Source organism: Paracoccidioides brasiliensis, assembly GCF_000150735.1.
Source record: "Paracoccidioides brasiliensis Pb18 unplaced genomic scaffold supercont2.3, whole genome shotgun sequence".
Taxonomy (NCBI): Eukaryota; Fungi; Ascomycota; class Eurotiomycetes; order Onygenales; family Ajellomycetaceae; genus Paracoccidioides; species Paracoccidioides brasiliensis.
In genome coordinates, this window is record NW_011371360.1 from 3,028,640 (window position 1) to 3,052,809 (window position 24,170).

The following is a 24,170-nucleotide window of genomic DNA, read 5'->3' on the forward strand; positions in this document are numbered from 1 at the left end:
GTAGGTGTGAAGATTGGGGCCGGATTGGCCGGCACCGCCCAACGAACGTCGTTGGTCCTTTGTCCGACGACGCTTCGCCCTTCCTTGTTCCCGGTAAGTTCAGGGAAGCGGGCGTGATCAAAATTCAAGCGCGGTTGGGTGATGAGATGGTTTGAACACCAAGGTACGAGTGGAGTCCGGGAGCGAATGTTGACGACATGCACCGGCTGGCTGCAAAAATAGCATCATACGACGTCGGCCGTCGGAGTTCCTTGTCGCGGGGCGGCGGGCGGGCGGGCGGCCGGTGCGTGGGCGTGGGCATGGGCGGTTTGGGCGGTGGGCGGTTGGGCGGTTGGGCGGGGTGCGTGTTGGGCGTTGGTGGGTACGGGGTGTGCTGGGTATTAGGTACAGGGTGTGCTGGGTATTGGGTACGGGGGGGTTGGGTGCTGGGTACGTTGCTGCACTGGGTACGAGGTAGGTGCTGGGTGGGTAATGTGCTGGGTACTTGCTGGGTACTTGCTGTGTACTTGCTGTGTACTTGCTGGGTGTTTGTGCTGGGTAATGTGCTGGGTAATGTGCTGGGTAATGTGCTGGGTGATTGTTGCTGCTGCTGTTTGGCAATGCGTATCGGCCCGTACCAGAAATACCGCTAGTATGGCTGCTTGCTTGTTCTTGGCCACGCGCGCAAAATACTAATTCCCTCCGCTTGGGTTTATTTATAGTCCAGGGGGAGTTTCGTCGGAACCGAACCAGACAACTCAAGCTCTTGCAGAGGTTGAAATCGTATGACACATTGCTCACAATCAACCTTTTTTTTAACTAGCTGCTATTTGACTCAACTATATGCTGTTGTGCTCTTCTGCCCAACAACCAACCCGCTTCTACCCTTCCTATATGCACGTCGATAATATTGATTTCGTTGCTTCGTGCCCTGTCCTCGTCGCGGGTGGCTTCCGGCGCATCCCCCACGTGTGACACGCGGGAGGATCTAGATCATCATCATCATCATCCTCGTCTTTGCTTGCCGCGATCTTGGGTGGTATCAGAAAGAGGGGCTGAGGAGGGGGGGGAAGGGGAAGGGGAAGGGGGGAAGGTTGGGCAATATATGTGGCGACCGGTTTATGCTGCTGAAAAAGAGAAACTGTTTTTTTTGAGTCCGATGGGCGAGGGGGTGTTGTGTTGGGCTGTGCAGACGCCAGTCCAACCAACCAGTTTACCCTCCCGCGCAATGGCTATTGGCCCTCGCCACAATGTGCGTGATGACAAATATACCGCAAGACGAATGAATGTCCGTCCATAACTAGTTGACTAGGGTTCTATATCATCCGTACATGGGAGTAATAATTATGGTTGGATGAATGGCTTGAATGATGGCTTGATTGAAGGGCTCGCTTATTGGCGTCGAGACCGACCGTCCCCTTTCACCGGTCGATAAATGGCTCGCACGGTTTCTGTAGCCCGTTGTTGATCCCTTTCGACCTGCTATATATAATAAGAAGGCTCTTCAGAGCGCGCTGCAGAGGATTCCTGGTCTATCCCAATTTCCGTGTGGCAATCGGTCAACAGAGACATCTAATCTAGGATAACTATAGTATCATCCACGAATCAATTCTTACTACCGCTGAAATTGTAAAAAGTATTGGAATTTTCTATGACATGTAGTCTATTTCTGTTTCACTAACCATGTCAATCGATATTTTTCGAGTGACAAAACATCCATCTCTCTCACCATCTGTTCCATCAATATCGACGACTCCCCCAGCCACATGTTTTTTACAACAACCCATCCTCATTGGCCGCGACCTCCGCCATGACGGTCCTGACAATCTTCTTCGCTGCTTCAGACGGCGGCTCGTAGGGCCGTCGAGGCCTCAACTTCTCCTCCGCCCCCTGAATACCCGCCTTCTTAGCCGAGAAAATTGCGGCCGCGTATTTGGTTGATGCGATCCCGGATTTGCACGGCGACTCCGCCAGGGCAGCAATCCTATGCAGCCGCAAGGCCTCCTGCACATCCCCTGCTTTATACAAATCAAATATTCTCGATATCGTCTTGGGAAACACATTCGCAAACGCCGCGATGCACCCCGCAGATCCTACACTGAGCCCTCCGATCAAGAAATCCGACTGCCCACCAAACACCGCAAACCTGTCCGGCGACAAGGATGCGGCCAGCCGCGTTATCTTCCCTACGCTGGCACAGGTGAGCTTCACACCGACTATATTCTCATTCTCTCTCGCCAGAGTCGTGATCAGATCGGAATCCAGGTCTATGCCATTGCACACCCCGGGGAAATTGTATATGACGACTGGCAGCGGCGACTTCGCAGCGACATCCGTGAAAAAAGACTGGATCACTGACGTTGTCGTAGCCTTGCCAAAGTAGGCGGGCGGCAGAACCAGAACGTAATCCGCACCCGCATCCGCTGCGTCGCGGATATGCTCAAGCACTTGGCGCGTCGAATGCGCCCCCACCCCCGCCATGAGGGGGAAGTCGTGCCCGACAGCATCCCTTGCTGCGGCGATGAGTTGTGCGCGCTCTTCGCGCGTGAGGAGGAATGCCTCTGCGTTTGTGCCGAGGATGACGAGCCCGGCCAACCCTGACCGGCACAGGTAGCTGTAATATTGCTTTTGGCTGGCGAGGTCGAGTCTGTCGGTGTCCGGGTCGAAGAAAGTCACCGCAGGGCACCAGACTCCCGACTTGGGCACTCTGGGCGCCATTGATGCAAAACCCCTTTTGGACTGGTTGCTCCGAAGGGAAACAGAGGTTTGTTCCCTGTAATTCTGAGGATTCAAATCGGCGGGGTTACGAGGATTTCCGTCTTCCGTCTTCCGTCGCTACCAATGGCTTGCCGAATTTCTCAGGACCTCTCTGAAACCCTGTCCGGTTCGGCTTTAAGAGTTGAACTTCAGGTGGGGGAAAAAGGGCGCAACCCCGCAAATACAAAGCATGCCAACGGATGCGGATGCGGAAAACTGGTAGACCAGTTTACTGTTACATGACTCTTAGTCATATAGACGCCAGCGTTGCGCCTGAAGAACCGGGTTAAGGGGGAAAAAAAAAAAAAAAAAAAAAAAAAAAAAAAACTTTTCATTACGACTCCTAAACCTACCTACCCCTGCATAACAACCCTAACACAACAGTTAAATTTTTGTAATACATACAGAGTCTTGCTCGCAAGTTGACTTCTTGTCACTTATCAAAAAGATCACCACCACCACTCCTCCCCATACAGGACTTTCTATGAACCTTCCAGTGTGTGCGCTGACACTTTGACGAGCAATATCTCACCATGAGACATTGAGCGCACGACAGCAAAGCACGGCCATGGACGGATTTCTCCGCACCGCATGCCTCACACTTGCTCTTCCGAAACTTGTCAACCTCTACCAGACTGCATTTGCTGTCAGAGTACGGTAGAGTGAACAGAAGCGGCACCAAGCCGCGAACCGCATGTTTAGAAACCGCATCCCACATGTCGAGACCAGAAATGAAGCTTGGCGGGAGGATGCCGTTGCCGCAGGAACAGAGCACCGGCTTGTGGCCTTCGACGGACAGCGGGATGCGAGACTCACTTTTGTACTCGCACGTAGACTTATGTCTCCAATCCTTGCAGCGTTCGACAAACGCTGGCAGGACGCGTTTCCATAACTTTAGCTCCCCTTCGTCCACTGCTATGGTAGCAAAGTCGACCGTCTTTAAGCTTTTCACAAAGTCCCACATTTGCGGTCCCATCTCTGGAGGTAGGGTGATAATAGCGACGTCGAGAGCCACTGTATGATTGGACATGTCAATGCGGATGGAGGAGTTGAAAAATAAGACCTGCAATCCGATCTTGTCGTTGCTTAGTCCAAACACTTTGCGCCTTGGTCCTTGGATCCCCGCGAACGACATTACCATAGAAAACAAAGTGTCCTTGAAACAGAGCCTAATGTTTTCGGCTGCCTTGGCACCGTTCACATCTAGGTTGTGGCGCGCTCTACTCTCATTGACAGAGAACATCATGGAAGCGTGCGAAACTAGCCATCCTAAACACTCTGCGCCATTCGGATCCAAAGGTGGAAGACGGTTCGGGTTAAGGTATGGAATGTTCCAAACCACCGGCTCTCCGTTCTTGCCCAAGAAAGTTGGATGAACATAATCTGGAAAGCCTTGACGGTCGGGGTTTTCGGCCCCCCAGGCCACTATCTCCAGATAGGATGAGGTTCTCGCAACCCTAATCTTGGACTTTGCTTTGAGCACAGGAGCAGGAAAGTTAACAACAATTTCCAAAGATTTGTTTTCGACAATTGCGCCCAGAGAGCATGGGGACGGTTGAATAAGCTCGACCATTTTCTCACGCTTCAGAGCTTCCTTTGCTTCTGAAGAAAGGAAATCGATATGAGCAACAAATCCAGTGATGATTCCCTTTTCAACGCCAACCTCTGCCTTTAGTGTTGTGTGGAAGGCCACATTTCCTGGGTTCTGTTGTGGTTCTTCTCCACCTCCTGGTGGTGGCATAGATACACGCGGCATTCCGGCGTTGTTTGGTCGTTGCTTTGAGATATATACGGCGGATTCATTCCCAAGGTCAGCCGAAAAGACCGTAAGGTCCATTCCTAGTGTTTTCCCAAAAGTCATCGAGGCAAGCGGGGTGTTGTAAAGGGAAATGCCAACCATGGTGTTTTCTGGTTCCAGGAGCAGTATCCACGAAGGAACAATGAAGGACACAATAAGGGAACTCTTCCCTTTCCAGCCACTATGATCCTCGACCACAGTTACCGCAAAATCGTCGTTGTGTCTTGCGCCATAACCAACCACTTGTCCAAATCCAAGCTGCACAACTGCGAAGAGGTTCTTCCAAGCCATTCGTTTTGATATGAATCCGTTGATATACGGTGTTCCCAGTTTAGCACGAGAAAGCTTGGTGAAAATAGAGAGTTTTGCCCTTGGAACTTCTACCGTGACAGAAGCCAACTGAGGCATATCCTTCCACGCGCGGAAATCATGGGAGGCTCGGTTGTAAACGAGTTCTCTGGTAAGGGAGGAGTTTGAATGCACGCCAAGAAGGTGGAGATGTGCAAACAACTCGTGCATGAAATTTGGCCCAACTAGAAGAACTTTATCACCTTCAATCAACGTGATCAGCGTTGACATGGTCTTATCCCAATCAACATCGACGCGTTTTTGAACAAATTCAAGAAACCTAGCAAAGCTTCCGCGATGATAACGAATACAGGAGTTTCTCTGAATCGCGTCCTGAGTTGGATTGCCTAAGGTTAATTTCACGTCCTCGTTCAAGTACATCTTCAGGTAGATGCTGAATAGAACCTGAGATAAGCCTTCCGGGTCGAAGTGGAGAAGTTGGCAGCTGCTGCTCCCAGGTGTATTCGTCGTTGGTGATTGATGCTTCCACATTGTTCTGCTGTATATGCTTCGGGTGCTTACGACATGTCCCATTGGGCATTTGTGCATATCTTCTATAAATTGCTCCTCAGAATTCGCAACTGCAGAGGAATTTGTCCAGTATTGGACAGGGAAAACACCAAGTAATATCGACACTGTTGGAAAATGACCGGCGAAAAGGTCATCTAACAGCAAGTCTACGTCAGTTACCCACTTAATCAAGGACTCTGCATATATCGTGGATGATGTTTTTTTGTGAAGTAACGGCCTTGCGGCAATGAAGATGTTTATACCACCAAGGTCGTCGATAAGGCTGGACGTGTCGATGACGTCGAAGGCCAAGGGAGCCGGGCCATTGGGCGCATAGTCCTCCGCATCTAAAAAGAAGGTGTCAAAATGGTACGGAGTTCGGAACCAATTCGCAGACGTTTCTTTGGTGATCGTCATATGCTGCAGGGTATGGCAAAAAGCGAGAGCTTCCCCAGAAAAGAAACGAACGGTGCAAGATTCTTGCCCATCTTTGAATGACTGACACCATACTTTAAACTGAAGACGCGCTGTTTCTACCGCACGATGTGCATGACTATTAGTAGTTTCTTTGGGGCAAAATGGGGATTCTGAACCTATTGACGTATATGCAGTTACTAGGTGAAATCCGTGGAGTGGATCAATGGCATAATAAAGCATCGCAGGGTCATTTTCCAAAGGTGCCAGGGTGGGGTTGGCGTGCACGTTTGAGGCTTTGGGATCATTAGAAGTGCTTCCGTTTTTCCAATAACGAGAGTGCAGACCAGGGAGATCTCTGATAGCCCCGGCTGCATTGGGAGCAGCAGAACGGGCCCCATTCACCTCTATCCCAGGTCCCAGGGTTGCAGCTTTCACTTCAAGGCAGGCTTGAATTGCACTTCGAAAACCAGTCACGTATAAGACCTTGTCTGAGGCGTGTATATATGAATACCAGACATCCCCCACAAGAGCAAGTGTCTTTGAGTCACAGAATCTCAGGAGACGTCCATACTTGCTTCTGTGCCAGTGCCTCAGAGAATTTGAAAGACGACATAATTTCTTGATTTGGGATTCAAGAAGACCTAGAGACTTATCATCAATAAACAAATGATAATAAATATTCCATAACAGCAGGGTGTCCGTGTCTTCACAATCCAGTATCAAGGTGAAGAGTAAAACATTACGGGCTACAATGGCACTTAGCAGACAGACAGACAATTGTCATCAGGAAAGTAGGCTATCGCTTACCTATAACTGCAGACTGGCTATCACAACAAGTGAAATCGAGTGCGCGAGGTTCTTGTGTCAGGATTAGCCTTTCTGATAATCTTATTTGGAGACATCATCACTACATACCTGATGAGCTATTCATGAAGCAAGTGAACAGTATATGACGAACATCTCCGCAACCAAGAAGCAGAAGGCTTGCAGACTCGTCATGAGGGATATCCTGTGTCAGATTGAGAGCAGGGGTGCTGCCAATGGCATGGAAGAAAGAAAACAGATTAAGAGGAACAGGCGCAGCCATGGAGTACTGCTAGTACTGCATATGCAGGATACAAAGAAGAAACTTCTTCAGAAGCTACTGGGGGGAGGAACAACTGCCAGGAGTGTGCAGAGACGAAAGGCCCCGGAGCTCGAGCGTAGGGTGTTGGCAGATGAAGGATCTCAAGCTGCTGAGGATGAACATTGTAGTGATGTGGTCGTTGATGGGGCAGTCAACAAGAGATCCCACCCCACCGCAACCCAACAACACATTGATTGACCCGAAGACACCTCTTTGTCTGTTGCTCGGGTTGCTGGAACATTCGGTGATAAACTCAAGCGAGAGTCCCCCGCTATTACACATCCACCAGACACTTCTGGTGTTGATGGCTAGAATCCAGTCCATAATCAGTTTTGCAGGCTGCTTCATTGCGACAATCAGTTCTTCAATCGCCTTTCTCCTATATAAAATCAGTCAGATCCCGATAATGAGCTGAACTTCCAATTCCCCTTTAACGTGTTCCTCGACTTTGGCATGCATGTTGCCTAATGGAGCCTCCTCTCCATGTTGTAGCAGGAGGCGCAGTATCAGATTTTCATATAAAGATTAGTTAAATAACTAACTATACTATCTAGGTGTGACGCTCGGGCAACCTCCGCACTTCATTGGTTCTCAGACACAATGAGCCGCAGGGGTTGAATATTCAGAGTGTTCAACAGGAACCCGATTCTATACATCGTCGGAAGTAAGCAAGAACAGAGTGTGCGGAGAGACTAGAAATAAATGGGAATTTCTTAGTTGAATTAGCTCGGGGATTATGCTAGCTCTCCTCCATGCGAGTCCCTGTAACTATCTTTCAAACAGGACGGTCATCATGGCTATCAACAAGTGGATATCAACATCGACATCATTCTGCTCTTTCCATATAAAAGAAGGCGCAAATGCTCAACTACTGGGCACAGTTGGCCACTTCGGACTGATGAGAACCCTCGGGACGCCTCCATGAAGAAGTAACAACGGCTATGCGCTTTATCTGCTGAAGTTGAAGCATGTTGTGACTCTTGTCGGCACATTCATCCAGGGGCCAGCGACTTTCCAGGGACTCGGTGAACATGATAAAGAGGACTAACGCAGTGATGACTATCAAGAATAGTTTGCCGGGTTGAAATGTGTCCTAGATGTCTTTATCTTCTTCCCATTCAGTTTGACAGCCATCAATCTATCAATCTCTGCTTGTCAGGCTGCGTGTATACGCAATCGTACATACCATCGATAGCCATTGAGCTTGTCCACTTGTTCCACCCGTTGCGGCTAGAGAAACTACAGGCTCTATAGTGAACATGGAGCTGGCGAGAGCTCTATTGGATTCTAAATGCCAAGTGGCTGAGATGCACTGCGTCGCTTAAAGATAGTCCGTATCTAGCAAAAAACCGATAAACTCATCCTCACGTTTCTGGTTTGGATTTATTTCATTCAGGTAATGAACAGATCCCAAAAGAAGTGGACAACACGAATTAAATAAACTAAAACATACCATATTCGGCCTTCAAGAAGATACTGAGCTATCAGGAAACCAGTATTTTCCCTTATGGGTTCCATAGGCCCCATTGCGCAACTATTTAGTATGGCGGCCTTTCTCGATGCATTTAATCAAACTAGTTCTTAGGATGGGGATTTCGCAGGGAGCAATGGCAGCATCTCGCAGCTTTTCAGAGCTTCTGTCAAGTCGCTTCTTTCTAGGTCTCTTAGACCCCACCGTTCTCTACGTTCTAGAAAGAATCACATCCAACTAAGCAGCCTTGCTATCTTCATACTACCTCCTGGCTTCCCCTCTTCGGCGGAATCATAACATCACTCACTGCACAACGGCTGGCTCGTCAGCGGGCAACATCATAGAACCTCTTCCTTTTTAGAAAAAGTAGATCCACCAGGTTGTTGTCCTGGTTTACACAAAAATGCTAGGGATCTTTGTCGCTCTAGTGGGGGTTGTGCTCATAGAAGAAGGCAATTTTGGTTTTGTTGAACAAGATTCAACGGGAGAAACGTGCTGCAGGCGGGAAGCGAGAGATGTATAAAGATCGGTCGATGGAGGGAAAATAATTGTTGGCGCTGATGAAACGTGATAACGGTGTGATGCAGGATTCAGCACGAGATCGTTCTGGAGAGAATACTCTTTTGGGCTGACTGATCAGGAGAACAATTGGTTTGTGCAGATTTACTGATTCCATGGTAAGTGGCCTTCCTGCGATTATCAAGATCCTTTCTATCTAGAGCTACTTAAATTGTGTAGGTTATGTTCCCATCTAAGGACCTGGGATTAGAGTGTTAGGCAAAGCAAAATGTGTGGGTGGATATTTGAGAGATTAAGATCTATAATTCTACAATGCACAAAGCCTTCACTCCAGGGCATAGATGTTGCCATTAACCGAGCTATAAATCATGTGCCTACAACCGAGTTCCATAAAATAGAAACAAAGAGAAAGCAACAAAACAGAAATATTCAACAAATGAAAAACAATGACACGGTATATAGGTATCAGTGTTAAGCCTCCCATTAAACCATTGTGCCACCACCGACATAACAATTCCGACTCGCAAGCTCCATATTAACCGCCATCGCCAGCGCCGTCACCTCCCCATGCGTCTTCTCAAGCGTTGTCTCAGACTGGTCCGCACTCCCGATGAAATCCATATAAACCACATTCGGATACGAAAAGGGAGTGAAAGCGTGATACCCGCGCCAGAACAGAGGGTCATACCCCAACTCGATAGATTGGTCAGCAATAGTTCTTTCGAACACGCGTGAAAGCGTCAGGGTCCAGGAAAAAATGTGGAAAGTGTCCTTTCGTTCAGTGGTGTCTGACACGATGTTGCGGTTTCCTTTGAGCTTGGCAAGTTGATCATCGGCCATGGCTGCGGGATCGTCGCTGTTGGAATAACTGTCATACCGTGGGAATTGGCGGTTTGAGTAAATCCCCTTTTCTGGGCGAGTAGGTCCTCCTGATGCAATGACAATGACGGCAGCTCCGCCAGCGCCAATGTAATCATTCATGGTCCTCTCGGTCAAATCCCCTTCAAGATTACCTTGAAGGTACTTAACGCCCTCGAATAAGTCGAAGGTTTTACTCCACTGTTCATCATTGAAGGGTTTATAACCATTATCCGTGTCAAGGGTTAGGTCGAGGTTAATGATGATTAGTTCTGGATTCTCAGCAGTGAATCTGTAAAGTTCACATTATTAGTCAGGGTTAGAAACATAGGGTGCATCAATAAATCCCAACCTATTTATTCCGTCAACAATTTCCTGAATCGACTCCCCATTACCACCTTGCCATCCAATTCCAAGCACGTCTACATAACTGTAATGGCCTGTGAGGTATTTTCCTCCGTTACCAATGGCAGGACGAACATCGAAATACCTAGATCCTCTTCTCAGCTGGTCATACACACTCAGATACTGAGTTAGGGTATTCCCTTCATCGGCAACTGAATTGGTTATCATTAGTGTCACAATCTCAATTAAATGTTGTTTGGAGGAAGGGGGGACGAACATTGAGTGTGACCATCTAACTTCGACATTCCAGCATCATGGCTTCCAGGCATGCAGACATGCTTTACCTTTCGATCCCCAATAATATTTAGTATCGATGACATCCACGCAACGGGTGGGCTATGGCTCGACCAATACCCTTCCTCCTCACTACCAGTCAACACCCAGTTAATCGCCCTCATGCCCCCATAACCCCCACGGGTACGATAGTCAAGAGAAGTACCCCTTTTGACATCTTTGGTCTCTAAGCCATCGTATAAAACTCGAAGATGGAACGCATTTTCCGGGTCATCCTCATAAAATCTGGCCCAAATTTGAAAAGATTTGTCGGTTCCATCAATTTTGTAATATGCCTCACCTTTGTCATCATATCTATTGGAAGCACGCGCAAATTTCCACTCACCTTGAATGGATTCTCCTACGGCTTCTTAGCAAAATAATTCGTGCGGCTGGCCAACGACAGGGTTGACTTACCTGCAGGAACATTGTGCCACTTCCACTGATCCAATTGATACGAATGGTTATATGTGAGCATCCAGTTGTATGGAGATCCATTGACCAACGTAAAATATCCATGGTCAGATTTACCTGGCCGGCCCATGACGGGGATATCGGGGGGATATTTTCCTCCAGGGACGTTGACTTCCGGAGGAATGTTCGGACATTGACGTCCACTTTTGTCAGGACTTGTCGGTGTCGTAAGACCTCGGGCACCTCTGTTTTGGAAAGGATCAATAACGGTGACTTGGCTCCAATATGGGTGGTAGTCGACAGCCAGATTATCCTGCGAGGGGACTTCGGATCCGTCGGATGTGAGCATATTGGTAGCTCCAATAGTTATTAAATTGTGAATTCGAACACGAGGGCCATTTCCTTTCAACTCTATCAAAGCGTTTTGGCAATTGCGCTTATCAACTGTACAGCATTCGAGTCGAAGTTAATAAATATGCATATCCCCTTGAGATGCAATATATCAAGAAAGGAAGGACCTGTCCACGGGCTCGGGCGTGCATTTACGTACCACACTCCTGTGTATAAGTGGTGAACCACGAATACAATCCAGCTCCCGCAATATAAGTCTGAGACGAGTTAATAATTCGGAGTCCCCACGAAGCATCGCATCCCGGTGTACCATCACGGCAACCGCCAAAATCTGGATCACCAGGCAAGACGCCAATAGCACCTTCAAACGGTGCTGGCGGCTTGGGGGTTGGCTGATAGTATGGAGACTCAGTCTGTATCATGCCTGCAAAAACGTTCTTCGCCTTGTAAAAATTGTACTGGTAGTAAATGGCATGCTCGGACGATGTGCCATACAGCCAGGTAGCTTCGGCACTCTCAACTAGTAAACCTCTGGCTGAGTAGACGGAAGTTTGAACCTGATACATAATGGATTCAGACACATGCTTGTATGTATCCAGAGGGTCGATATACCTACCATGGTATTGTTATCGTCTTGCAGATGTGGGTCATCAATATCATGATCTGCAACCCAAAGCCACACATTTTCCATGTATGCGGACGACGACTCTGTAATGTGCATCATTAGGCTGCCAGATTTGCAGTCATCACTATTCACGCCGTTCCTAATGGCAGGGCACTCTGTTGATGTAAGTTTGGTTCCACTAGCTCCACCAATACGCACATGGGAATCTGTATGTCATTAGTTACGGCCCTAGCAGCAGTGCAACCACAAAAGGGGAGAGAGGAGAAGTTTAACATACCCCACATGCCGGCAGATCCCGGACTTGAAGCTTTGATATTCCATTCTACTAAAACAGCTCCCGCAGTCGGCCCCTTTGTGGTGAAGAGCAAGTCCTGAATCTCCACTTCACCAGTATCGCCAGGCTGTCCGACCAGGACCAGAGAACGCGGCGCTCTATATATTGATGTAAGCAACTATATTTTGAAATTCATGGCCCAAAATCCTCCTCACCTTTCATCTTGGAAGTTGGGGCCAGAGGCAACTAATTGGGACCACCCTTCTCCAACAATTCTTGCTCCAACTGGGATGATGATTGTATCAGTCAAGATATATGAACCTGCGTCGACAAATATAATTCGGTCTGTAGAGTGTTCACGCAATACCCTCTGGAATGCTTCTGTGTCATCGGTAACACCGTCTCCTATTTGGGGTTAGTAAATGGAAGAACCGAACAGCTGGAAGGAGAGAACCTTTCGCATAATCCTTCATGTGAACAAAATCTGAGACAGGAACTCCCTCATACTGAGGTCTGGGTCTCTCAAAGAAGGGTGCCTTAGGAAGAGCCGAAAGTCTATCTGCAAGTAAGGTCGACTCTCTTGAAGTATCAAAGCTCATTCCCAGGGTAAAATCTCTCTGGGAAGAATCAAAATACACCGGACCAAGAGCCCATGTATTAATGCTTCCAACGCTTCCAGCAAGATACACCTTGCCCTGGTTGTCTGCGACAGCATTTCTCACTTTGTCAAAGGCAACATTGTCCAATGTTATTCCTGTGGTGCCCTTGGCCCTTTCCTGTTTTGCAGGAAACGTGAGGAGGGCAGTGTCCGTATTTCTAAAGATCGAATCTAAAACCATAATCGACCCAGAGCGAGGAACATTATCCTCAGACATAAGCTTAAAGCCCGTAGTGGATCCTGTGATTTGGATGTTTTTCCAGATCTAGGATTCGTTAGCCTCGAACCTTTCAAGTCTTACAACATTTCAATATCTGGTACATGTTGAGTGAGGTCATCATTTGCTTACCCATCCCCAGTCCCAAATTAGCTGAACTGCTGTCTTGCAATTTGTAAACTGAAGCCTTTGGGCCGTAAATTGCTGATTCCCGCCATCTACCTACTAATCAGTATGTCTTCGTTTATAGATCAGGTTATGGCAGCACTCACAGATTCCGAAATTCCCGCCAGTGAACGTCAGATCACTTAAAATTCCGCCACTGCCATTCTCAGAGACTAATAGGGTCTAATTAGCACGTAGCAACAAATGTAGCCATCATGGAACACTTACATATGGCCTGCTGAGTGGTTCCCGGGTTTGATGAAACTATAAAATCAATATTGGAAAGACTTGTGGCTTGAGCGACCTGATAATGAAGTGCAGCAATGTATGCTCCCTGGTTAGTGGCAGTAATATCGATTCTGAAATTTCGGATCTGGCGATAAAAGTTGGCCTGTACCAATGCGTCAACTCACGGGTAAACCACCTTGAGTTAAATATATAATGATGACCTTACCGTGTTGACGTACCACTCTTTCGCATTGCCGTCTGTGCCATTTCCCCCATTCTCAACATAATGATTTGTTGAGAGCACACCAAGACCAATAAAAGAACTGGCAGCTTTGATAACAGGGCGGTCGTTTGCCTTGGGTCTGTTAGAAGATTTCCGACATGATAGCCTCATTACTTACATTTCCGATTACTTGGCTTCCAAAATGGGTCTCGATGGTGGAACTGACGAGGTAGGTTCCTTAATTATGTGATTAGAATGTCAATTTAATGGATAACTAATGCGTTTGGACTCACCGGAGGGGAAATAGACAATGCTATTCTTGGTGGTAGCGCCATTGCACTTCTCACCACATGTACCAGTGTCGGCGATTGCTCTCTTAATGGCCTCTGTATCATCCTATATAACATGATAAGCATACAGTATATCCCCGCACAAGAACTAGTTTCACTTACATTTACCCCATTTCCAACCGCACCGTAATCTTTCACGTTACGGAAAACCTGAGGCCCCCTATCAGACAATCGTTGAGGCCTTAATATTGACCGAAGCAAATCATACCTTGAAAGAACGATCATTCCCAAATGGCCAGGCTCCTTTCCTTTCTATATCTTCCATCCAGAAGGCATCTGCTCTCCTCACTACTGTACGGTTGTACATGACATCAATATAGGAGTAATCTGCTTTAGACTTGGACGAATCCCTGGTTTCAGCAACAGCCTCAACCTCAGCGATGAGAGCTGCAGCTGCTGCAATCTCCTTACTGATCTGGAAAAGTGGCGGTGGTGGGGCATCTCCATTGGGTTCACCGCGACGTGAAGTCCCAGTTCCAGGCTTGAGCTGATAGTGATTCCTCAAAGGATGCTCCAGTCGGGCCTTGTTAAGAGCAGAAGCCTCCTTGATGGCATCATCCACAATGCGCCTAGCCTCGTCGATGTCGAGCTGGGTAGCTTTCGCAACACTAGGGGGAAGTACAACATTCGTCCCAAGTTGGTTCCTTGGCACAAGATCATGCATCTTGTTTTCATGCGCATTTCGCAGAGGATTAATCAAGACTGGGGACATGACTGAAGCCAAAATTTGAAGGGACAACAGTGTCCAGATAAGCAATGCTTGCAAGAGCCCATGAGAGCGGGTCGCCATGGAGGCGGTAGCAAGCTGACAGCACGGATATTATTGATTTAAAACATGCAAGGGACACAGATTGAGCCGATGTAGTGAGTTGTGTGAAAAAAGAGAGAACAACAGAACCGTATATGATATGTCCTGATATAAGAACAGATAAAAAGGAGAGTCAACCTCAAGGGAGGTCAGATTAGGCTTGGCGGAGTAAGTTGTTCCCATAGGCAATAGGTATCCAGGGCAGCGTAGGAGAGTCTTCCCAAAGGGGAGGGCGTAGTGGGAAAACAAACCCTGCATCCCGGCATTAGTTACCAGCAGCTGCTAGAGTGATCATCACCCTCACCTCCACCGTCGCTGTCATCTTCATAGTGGTAGGCATGGAGACCATGAACAGCTACCAGGGACAGATGTGTGGGAGATATGGAGATCACCAATGTCGGGCTTGTGATTTATCACAGCCCCCATCCCAGGTTTCTATCTATTGCTTGATTCTTAGGCCACATGTCGCTCCCATTAAATCCCACATATTTGCAAATCTCGCCCTGACAATCGAAGACATGTTGCACCACAGCACACAGAGCAAACACATCTCATGTAGGATTTTCATAGCATTATTGGCGCATTCTCACAGCATCTTGTTTTGTTCTAGGGAGGTATACTCCTGGGGGGGGGGGGAAAGGGGGAGAAGGGAATAAGTGTAGTCCACCAATAGCTTTGCAAGTTTGCATTCCGAGCGCCCCCTGTCACATCGCAGATCATCTTGCCAACCAGATGATTACTTTGAGCATTTATTATGTCATGGGACGGAGACTACAACCATACCAAACCTACACAGATCAGTCATCATGATAATTTGTGTGCTTGAACTATGATGCAAACATAACTGGTTGCGTTGGCCAGTGCCACATGGATCCAGACGCATCGCTCGAGAACAGCCGCCGGGAAGGTTGAGATGTGAGTACGGATATTGGAATATCGGGGCATCGAACGAAGGTATGTCATCTGCAAAACTGAGATCCTAAAAAAAATAATAGAAAAGAAAATGAAAACGACATCGACAAACAGCTTCCGGAGATAATTTAGCACTTTTTAAAGTCTAACGTCGTGTAAAATAATAAAAGGCCGCGAAGGAGCTTGAACATCAGGAACACCCTCGATTCTCCAAAGGAGCATGAGAAGATTTATCCTATCACCCACGGTATTTCGTAGAGCCACACACAACAGACTAGACAATTTTGCAAGTTTCATTCAAGCAGCCTTGAGATTTTGTCACCTTCTGATGTCTCTGGCTGGGAAGTGGTCATACTTCCATCCTTTCCCCTCTTGAAGTCTTGAGGTAGATATCTCCGCTGCGAAATAAGACCATGGGGGAAAGAAAAAAAGCGATTGATTGTCAGTCCTCTCGTTCATATATAAAATTGTATTGGCCCCGGACAATTCGCAGATCGTATGCAAAATGATCAAAGGGTAGCTGTCTTTGCGATTAAGCTCAAGATTTTCGGCTCGATGTGAAACCTTCCTTGCTGTAGGCAACTTAACGAACTTAACGGACGAACGTAATCCATAAAGCGAGTCGACTTTTTCGACTTGGGTCGAAGTTTGGTATTTCTTGTAATTACGCCGAAAGCATGTACGGAAGCAGTATTGTTTAATAATCCCACCCAAAATAACTAAGTCAGTTAGTTGTTCTAGTTTTGAATGCATATACAGAATAGAATATACGTTTGAAAAAGACACAGTTACCCATCGAGGCGGATGAGTTAGAGAATTGAAAATGGTTGAATTGGTTTCTTGCTTGCTTCGGAATTACGTTGCATAAATTATCAATTATGTGGATATTCAAATACATAGGTAAGACTGGGTGCCTTCGTTAACTAAGCGAGCTGTCTAACAGGGCCCCAACATATCCAGCCAACTGCGGCTGATGGAATACATCTTCCTTCATACGTATTGTTGGATTCTTCGCTGTGAAGACGAGTTAGAGCGGAACAAGGATAATCCGGGAGTAAACTGTGTTTTACTCCATTACAACCAGATTGCACAAGTTGATACAAAGATACTGACAACCTTTCTTACATTTTCAACCGAGCTTGAAATCCTGTTTCCACCTTAGATATGGGAACAGTATATGTATCTTGAACTGGGTCAAGAAGGAGATGGGATCTGCAGATTTCATCTTTACCTCTTTCTCTCATGCTGTGAGAGTGAGATGCACATCAGAGTGCATTTACGTGCTCTTTTCATCATGCTCTGAAAGATGACTATCTTACTATATCAAAGGTCTATGTCATTGGCAAAACATTCGCATTCTTCTAGAAGTATTTTATATGAATTGATTTATGTTTTTGAGATTATATTTTCATATAGCTGTTCAGGTAGCTACATAGACTACTCTTGAACATTATGTGTTGTTATTATCTCATGAGAGCCTGAATGATTCTTACTTCAATCAATGCAAGTGCATGCTGAACTTCACCTTTTCAGTTATAAAACCCCTTCAGGCTCTCTGTTTCCAACTCCTCCCAGGCTCAATCTGGAACTCCTCAAAATGTAGGACAGCTCTTCCTATGTTCAAAATGGCTACGGAGAGATACATCCTCCCCCGCACTTCGCAGCAAGGCGGAACTCAATCAAAGATCAGAACAACCGGGACAACGAGAACAACTGTCAGAGCCATCGATTGCAACCTACAAGCTCAGAGACATCGATGCATATTATGGTCACTTCTATTGGAACTACTTTCTCAACCGCATTGGCAAGGACAAGAATATAAATCCTTTTTACAAGGCTCATCCAAAAAGGAGGAGCCTCCTCCCCATCAGCCCACCCATGCGCAACCCTCGACACCTCCGCAGAAGAGCCGGAAACACTGGCATACATTAATTCTCTTCGACCGAGGACACCCATACTGGGAAACCAAGCGCGGAGTCTTCTGCAATGAAAATCTCCATCTTCTTCACGGAACCAGCTGTAAACACAAACCCGTGTCCTCGTACCAGCACCCCAGATGACAATAAACAACAACAGTACCACTTCCAACAGTAACGAAACAACCCACACTTACACCACTAGCTACCCAATCTTCGTCCAGCAGCCAGATTCTGGCCAACGCCAAACCACCCGCTCCATCCACGCCTTTGCAGGCTGTTACCTTATCTGCGCCATTCGCTATCTAGAGCCATATAGCCGCCAACTCGCTGCGAACGTAGAGATGAAGTTTGGAGCCGACTCCAGGAATCCAGAGAAGTGGATTGAAAAGTTCTCGTAGTGCTGGACGGTCATTACAATGCTTCTGGATACACGTCATGAAGGGGAAGGGGGCGGAGCACCACCACCACCACCACCACCACCTATTGTTGATCTTGAGGCAGAGGCTGCGGCCGAGAAACGGACTGTCAATGAGATTTTGGCGGAGATGAGGGAGTTGGGAGACTTTGTGGGTTGATGTTTTGGGGGGGGATTGAAAATTAATTGGGGTATTGATTATCTAGGTTACTGGTGGCATAGTTTGTGCAGTAAAACGAAGGGACATTCATATATACTGAGCAGAGTGTTTCAAGGAGCAAACTTGGGAGGTACCCTGCAAATACTGTCATTTGAAAAACGTAGTATGAAAGGGGTGATTCAGGATCGTCAAGATTGTGAGAAGCTCGAAAATTTAATCAGTTGAATATGTGTTATTGCCTCTCTCCTTCCGTCGGTCATCATATCCATGACTCCGCTAGGCTCAACTCCATGTCAATGATGATTAAGATTCTACAGATAGATCATGAATAAGGCATGCTGTTTCGCAAGGTGGTGGAATTGGCAACGAATATTTTATTATTATGTCTTATAGACCCTTTGCGGATCCCCTTCACCAGACCTCTTACCAAATCTCGATCAGTCGAAATGAAAGTTTCCCCCGGTTACCACTGAAATGTGCAGGAAGCCGTCGTCATATTTGCACATTCTGCGAACTACCAATGAGGGTTTTGCCTCACAGTTCTTGCCAGTATCCGGGAGGTAACCTCTCAGTCTGTCCATTGATCGGTGTTTTGAAAACTTTGGAATATTCATCTCTTTCGAAAATTTGAATTCGAACCGATGTTCTTCCAGACATGAGCCAACATTTTGCAGGATGAGCATTTCAATGTTCTCCAAAACAGGGCATTCATTGGTGTTGCAGAAGGAAAGGGTATCTTCCTTGGTTATTCCAGCCCACCTGCATCCGTTCAACCCCTATCCTGTTTAAAAAAAAAAAAAATTGCACTGGCACTAGCACTGGCACTGGCACTAGCACTGGCACTGGCACCAGCAACCCACTTAATCAACAACCCTACATAGAATTCTTTCCTATGATAAATTGACAAGAATTGCCTGAGCAGCAACGTGAGAAATTACAATAATGAGCGAGATCCATATTAACATACAACAATGGTGTCAAAATGAAAATTAAATCCGATTCCCATGCGACAATACGAATCGTTACACGGTTAAGCTCACAACATGATATCATGTTAGCAGGAAGCCAGCATCTGCATAAAATAGCCAAAAAGTCCAGAAATTCAGCATTCTTGTTGGATTAGGAAATGAAAACCATCGGCGCGGGTTTTTTTCAAGATCGTTTGGCAGGATACACCACACATGCGTCCTCTGACTGGCTGTGGTTGGAAGCCTGCTCAGTGGTAAATCAAGAGTTTATCGGGCATAGTTAGTTAATCTACAAGGCACTGAGGAAGGAGTGAACGCTCCAGTTAGTTAACTGCAGGCTGAACAAAATCATTGGCTGAATCCTGAACGAGTTGGTTCGAATCTTTTCTTCAAATGATATCTGTTGTTCAACCATGGAACCAAGTATGTACTATTGCGGCGGGACATGCAGTTGTCAAAGATTAATGATTCTATTCCATTACAATGATAATACGAGATCGGGTTGTGGTAATAGGCGTTGTTACACATACTCTGTACACTGTTCTCTGTAATTGTTGTCATGCTTCAACAGCTCCGAGTTATCCGTCTACCCGTCCACACGAAACAATGTAGGGATGTGATCATTTGAGATAGTTAAGCAACTTGCAGCAAGTAACTACAAGGCTGAAAAAAGGGGAAACGAAAGCGCTTCTGATTAGCCTTCTATCAATACATCAATAATCGAAGCCGCGGTTACCTGACGGCAAAACAAATACACCACTACGCCTGCAACAGAAATTGCTGTTGTTAGATAGTGAAACCCCTTCTGAGCTAAGTTAGCTGTCTTGCCATCGATGCAGGGAAACAGGGAGAGATGGTGTGGGTAGTTTGCCTTTAGGCCTGATAAGGTAAGTAAGCAGCAGTGTGAACCATCGCGAGCGCATGCATGCTGTTCTACCACAAAGGACAATAATGCCGTCCACATGACTGATTCTGAGGAATGGAACCTGATGACATCCAGTTTATGCAATGGTGGTTTTCCCTTTGAACAGCTGTCAGTGTCAGTGTCAGTGTCAGTGTCAGTCGGAACAAAAGGTCAATCGTTGGATTTGTCAGAGAACATTGAAGTTGAGTTAAGCGATCGATCGGTCAGCCACGGCTGGCAGATGATAGTTCGTTCACTTTCCTCCTTCAGCTTGTCACAGCGCGCTGCAGAAGTGGAGAACTGACATTGGAAACGCCCGAGGTTATTCGGAACCTCAATTATTTCATGAAACATTTAACCCTGTTAGTTACGGCATCCTTGGATGAATTAGATACGGGGAGATTTATCGTGCCTTGAGTCCTGCATCCCTTATCTTCCGCGGTCACCAACTAAACCCTCACCAAAGAACATATAGTCTTTATTTTTAAGTCACAGCTAATGCCCAGACCCTCGTTTTCTTGGAGACGTTGAGCTGAACGCACACACAGCATTTTGGTTTCTCCAGGCGATACCGCACCACACCGAAACGAGGTCTTCCGTTTGCCCTTGTTTGTACTAGTGAGGCCCGTTCTATGCATGGAGATTTTAGCTTGGTGAGCGCCACAAGCGATAGCAAGTGCTTTGACCCTTCGGGCACGCTGTACCAAGATGCGGGATGGGATCTACTATTATTTTGAGCCTTCTGATCCAAAGGGGCCTCCTTTGTCTGTGGACGAGAAAATGATAGCGGAGACACTCCCCCATTATTGATTTTGAGCAATCTGCCAAGGGTATAAGGAGTGAGACGTATCATCCATGGATGATTGCGAATAACTGAATGCCTACAGAGCACAAAGGTACGTACGGATCTATGGAATTTACGGTTGACCATGGTTAGTGAGCAGGATAATAACAATTAAGTTCTTTTTATCGTAATTTATTGAACAGTTCTTGGACATACGGAGAAGTAAGGAGCATGAATAATAATAAACAATGAACTGTATCCATGGATGAGAGAGATAATTTGACGAAGTAAGAAAATAAGAGAAAAACAGGAGAGTTCGTTCCTCCCTCAACTTTTTTAAATGCGAACCCACTCTCATATCCGCCCTTGGTCCCCTGGGATTGACAATTGCTCCGTCCGCTCACCTAAAACAAATCCTGGTCCTTGCATCCTGAAAATTGTCCTCGTTCGTAATCTATGGATGCTCAGAGTATGCATATTCATTGTTGCTTGTTTTCGTATACTGATGGCGGAACCGTGACTCTGCAGTGACGTCATCCGTTGCCCGTAACGGGGACATGTATATACTTTTTTGGATTTTCTTCTCCTTGAGCCAACTGGGCCAGTCGCGCTTCCGGCACCGACAAACTTACTCTCTCTCTCCTCCCCCCCCCCCCCCCCCCCCAAGGTTTCGCCAAACCAGAAGAATGCGTGGTGGAAGTGGTAGTGGTACCTAGCCTTGGCATCGTCATAAATGAACTAGATCCAATTTTACACCATTTTTTGTATTGTGTGTTTTATGTTTACTGGCTGTTGTGCCTGACATTGCAATCTAAGTTATTACCCCACAGATCTACTTGTTTTCTAGGCTTATGTATTTATGTTCTCAGCTTAAAGTTTGTGTCAAGGGGGGATTAACTATTAACAAAGGCCCTCGCTCTCTCCCCCCCCCTCTTGGTTGCCGCCGTTCCCCTCTTTTCTACTTCAGAGTCCCATCCATATCTATCTTTCTTCCCTTCATTCCTTTAGGTTTTTATTAATTGTATTAACCGAATTTCGTCCATTATCGATCTCGTCTTCTTCCTCCTCCTTCAGACCAACACCAGAGTTCCTTTTAAGTTTCAACATTTTCGGACTCTCCCACCCAAGACGGCTTATAAATCTCCCCAATTTGTTAGCCAAATTCGAGGCATTTCGAATACAAACCAGCATCTTACATCTTTCTGACCGTCTGACTTCCCAAAAAGCAAGCGTTTTCACCAGACCTGCTGTTCCTCAACAGTGAGGCGTCATGTTGAGTGATCGCTCGACTATCTCATACACATACTCGCAACCCGCTTTCTCAAAACATGTCTCCCTCCCTCCGGCCCAATTCTTCTCCTCCCTCCTTTTCCCACTCCCGTGTGTCACCCAAACCGAAACAGCACATCCACTTGGGCAATCTGCCACGCTTCCACCCAGCCGTCTACCAATCTACCTCAAATAACTCCCATCGACCTCCATCACCCCTTCAACAACGTCCCACACAACCATATCGAATCTCCCCCGGCTCCCGAGATGTCCTGCGCCAATACTGTGATTTCGTTGCAGGTGCCTCCCTCAACCCTCGCAACTCGTCATCGAGTGCCGGCATGAAACCTTCAAAGCCACGACTTGATCCGCTTGGCAGTCCTGGGCCCGTTACGCCTCTAGCGTTGGAGGAGGAGACCAAGGGCGGTTATTTCGATGCTGGAAGTGCCAATTCCCCAAATTGCTCTGCGACTGTATCTCCGCAAAAATTGGTCGAGAAGCTCATTCAGCATGACTCGGAGAGGTTGGGGTCCCAAGACTCCTCGAGGAAGGAGAATAAAGTACTGTAGCCATGGAGACAACAGGTCTCTGATTCCTCGCTACCCAACACGCGCTACCAGCCCGCACCACCGCAGCGTCTCAGAGGGGCTGGCTCCCTTGCCTTTTAAATCGGGTTGCTTCGTACACCGCGCCAACTTCATGCCAACTCCACGTCCACTCTCTCGATTTGCTTTCCAAGATGAAAGAGCGAACAGAAATCGAATATAGAGAAGCCAGTTCAATCCAATTGTTTTGATGCATAGCACCGGTATATCATCTTGATTTCTTTCTGCCCTGTGTTACCTTGAGTTTGTGTGATTTTGGTTACCACGTACCAGTTATGGGAGCTGGACCCTCCATAGCTTGCGTAACGCAACGAAAACACTTCCATCCATTATATTCTTCAAAAAACAAACAGCAATAGTAGAGCAAAAGCCTACAGACAAAAAGGGAAGGGATAGGGATTAACAGGAGGGTGGCTTTTTTTTTCTTGCATGTTTATTTTTATCCTCCTCCTGGTCCCCTACTTTGACCTGACTGCTCATCTAGAACTGCATACATTCGGGTTCCTGATGCACAAGCAAATGACCTGGTCCATCGTGAGTTGTCACCCTTTACACCCCTGCTTCCCTTGCCTTACATCCTTGATATTATGCCCTCCGGCTATGATCATGTATTATAAGCTCTCTTCTCCGTCCCTCGCTTTTTGTCTGACAGTTAGCTGCATTGTTTTCCTTCCGAGTTGCGTATACCCTCGCTTTTGTACTTCGGTGTACTTTTGTTTCAATTTCATCCATGTCAATTTATGTGTGGACGTGAACATATTGCGCCTCCTTGATCCTAATATTTGTTCTTACATATTGGATTCTTGATTCATCTCTAGATATTCATGCAGATCAGCAAGGGCAATAATGTTACCCTCTCCACCGTATTCAATATCCCACCGCATGTAAAACTTAGCTTGAAGTTTAAAAGTGTTTCGTTTCGTCTTCTCCACATTTATCTCCTAATTGTTTCCTGTCCCCCTTTTTTTCATCCGTCATCCATCGATCAAACCCACCCTTTGGCAGAACTGCACATCAACCCAATTAGTTTGGCAACAACGACAGTCATTGCCCCGTTCATCATAACTTGTCCTCGGAACTACTCAACATCTGCACCGCCTCGTGGGTCTCTTTATCGTCATAAGTCTCCACCCTCACACCAAAGATACTGCAGATCCTACATGGGTAGAAGAGGCCCATGGAACCCCCACATCGCCATTTTTCAGCCGGGGTAAGTCCGGAGGATTTGAAAAGAAGAGAAAAGAAATTAATCCAAACAAAAAGCGGGGAAATCAAAACGAAAATCACACTGGTGCCCCCGGCCAGGTTCGAACTGGCGGCCTTGAGATCGCTCTGATAGTTATTGCTACCTGATCATATTATTGAATATGAGACTCACGTGATAACCAACTACACCACAGAGGCTTGTGATGTCGTCTATGAGCAGCGAACTTCACCGCTTTTATATTCCACCATTGATT

General features: G+C 46.8%; 7 protein-coding genes and 1 non-coding gene across 8 annotated transcripts; 2 read left to right on the forward strand and 6 right to left on the reverse strand.

The window, feature by feature from the left end:
* Positions 1-124: 124 nt before the first annotated feature.
* Positions 125-2,697, reverse strand: PADG_03296 (uncharacterized protein; the record flags this gene model as incomplete). The annotated part of the gene is made up of 3 exons (XM_010760040.1): positions 125-628; positions 865-967; positions 1,757-2,697. 3 exons carry the CDS (start codon positions 2,695-2,697, stop codon positions 125-127), a joined length of 1,548 nt encoding a protein of 515 aa, XP_010758342.1.
* A 472-nt stretch (positions 2,698-3,169) lies between these two features.
* Positions 3,170-6,896, reverse strand: PADG_03297 (uncharacterized protein; the record flags this gene model as incomplete). Its single annotated transcript, XM_010760041.1, has 3 exons — positions 3,170-6,555; positions 6,617-6,667; positions 6,725-6,896. 3 exons carry the CDS (start codon positions 6,894-6,896, stop codon positions 3,170-3,172), a joined length of 3,609 nt encoding a protein of 1,202 aa, XP_010758343.1.
* A 54-nt stretch (positions 6,897-6,950) lies between these two features.
* PADG_03298 (uncharacterized protein) lies at positions 6,951-8,462 on the reverse strand (the record flags this gene model as incomplete). Its single annotated transcript, XM_010760042.1, has 2 exons — positions 6,951-7,314; positions 8,389-8,462. The coding sequence occupies 2 exons, from the start codon at positions 8,460-8,462 to the stop codon at positions 6,951-6,953; spliced, it is 438 nt and encodes a 145-aa protein (XP_010758344.1).
* Positions 8,463-9,408: 946 nt separating this feature from the next.
* PADG_03299 (uncharacterized protein) lies at positions 9,409-14,756 on the reverse strand (the record flags this gene model as incomplete). The annotated part of the gene is made up of 17 exons (XM_010760043.1): positions 9,409-10,075; positions 10,136-10,340; positions 10,406-10,822; positions 10,879-11,319; positions 11,426-11,783; positions 11,843-12,057; positions 12,129-12,283; positions 12,341-12,530; positions 12,580-13,048; positions 13,133-13,218; positions 13,273-13,338; positions 13,394-13,556; positions 13,620-13,748; positions 13,795-13,853; positions 13,910-14,012; positions 14,069-14,116; positions 14,175-14,756. The coding sequence occupies 17 exons, from the start codon at positions 14,754-14,756 to the stop codon at positions 9,409-9,411; spliced, it is 4,353 nt and encodes a 1,450-aa protein (XP_010758345.1).
* A 2,555-nt stretch (positions 14,757-17,311) lies between these two features.
* On the forward strand, positions 17,312-18,180 carry PADG_03301 (uncharacterized protein; the record flags this gene model as incomplete). Its single annotated transcript, XM_010760512.1, has 3 exons — positions 17,312-17,727; positions 17,808-17,940; positions 18,004-18,180. 3 exons carry the CDS (start codon positions 17,312-17,314, stop codon positions 18,178-18,180), a joined length of 726 nt encoding a protein of 241 aa, XP_010758814.1.
* A 3,652-nt stretch (positions 18,181-21,832) lies between these two features.
* On the reverse strand, positions 21,833-22,027 carry PADG_03302 (uncharacterized protein; the record flags this gene model as incomplete). The annotated part of the gene is made up of 1 exon (XM_010760044.1): positions 21,833-22,027. The coding sequence occupies one exon, from the start codon at positions 22,025-22,027 to the stop codon at positions 21,833-21,835; it is 195 nt and encodes a 64-aa protein (XP_010758346.1).
* Positions 22,028-22,164: 137 nt separating this feature from the next.
* PADG_03303 (uncharacterized protein) lies at positions 22,165-22,674 on the forward strand (the record flags this gene model as incomplete). Its single annotated transcript, XM_010760513.1, has 1 exon — positions 22,165-22,674. The coding sequence occupies one exon, from the start codon at positions 22,165-22,167 to the stop codon at positions 22,672-22,674; it is 510 nt and encodes a 169-aa protein (XP_010758815.1).
* A 1,328-nt stretch (positions 22,675-24,002) lies between these two features.
* Positions 24,003-24,114, reverse strand: PADG_11584. The gene has a single exon. It is a non-coding gene; the product is annotated as a tRNA-Met (tRNA).
* Between the last annotated feature and the right edge of the window lie 56 nt (positions 24,115-24,170).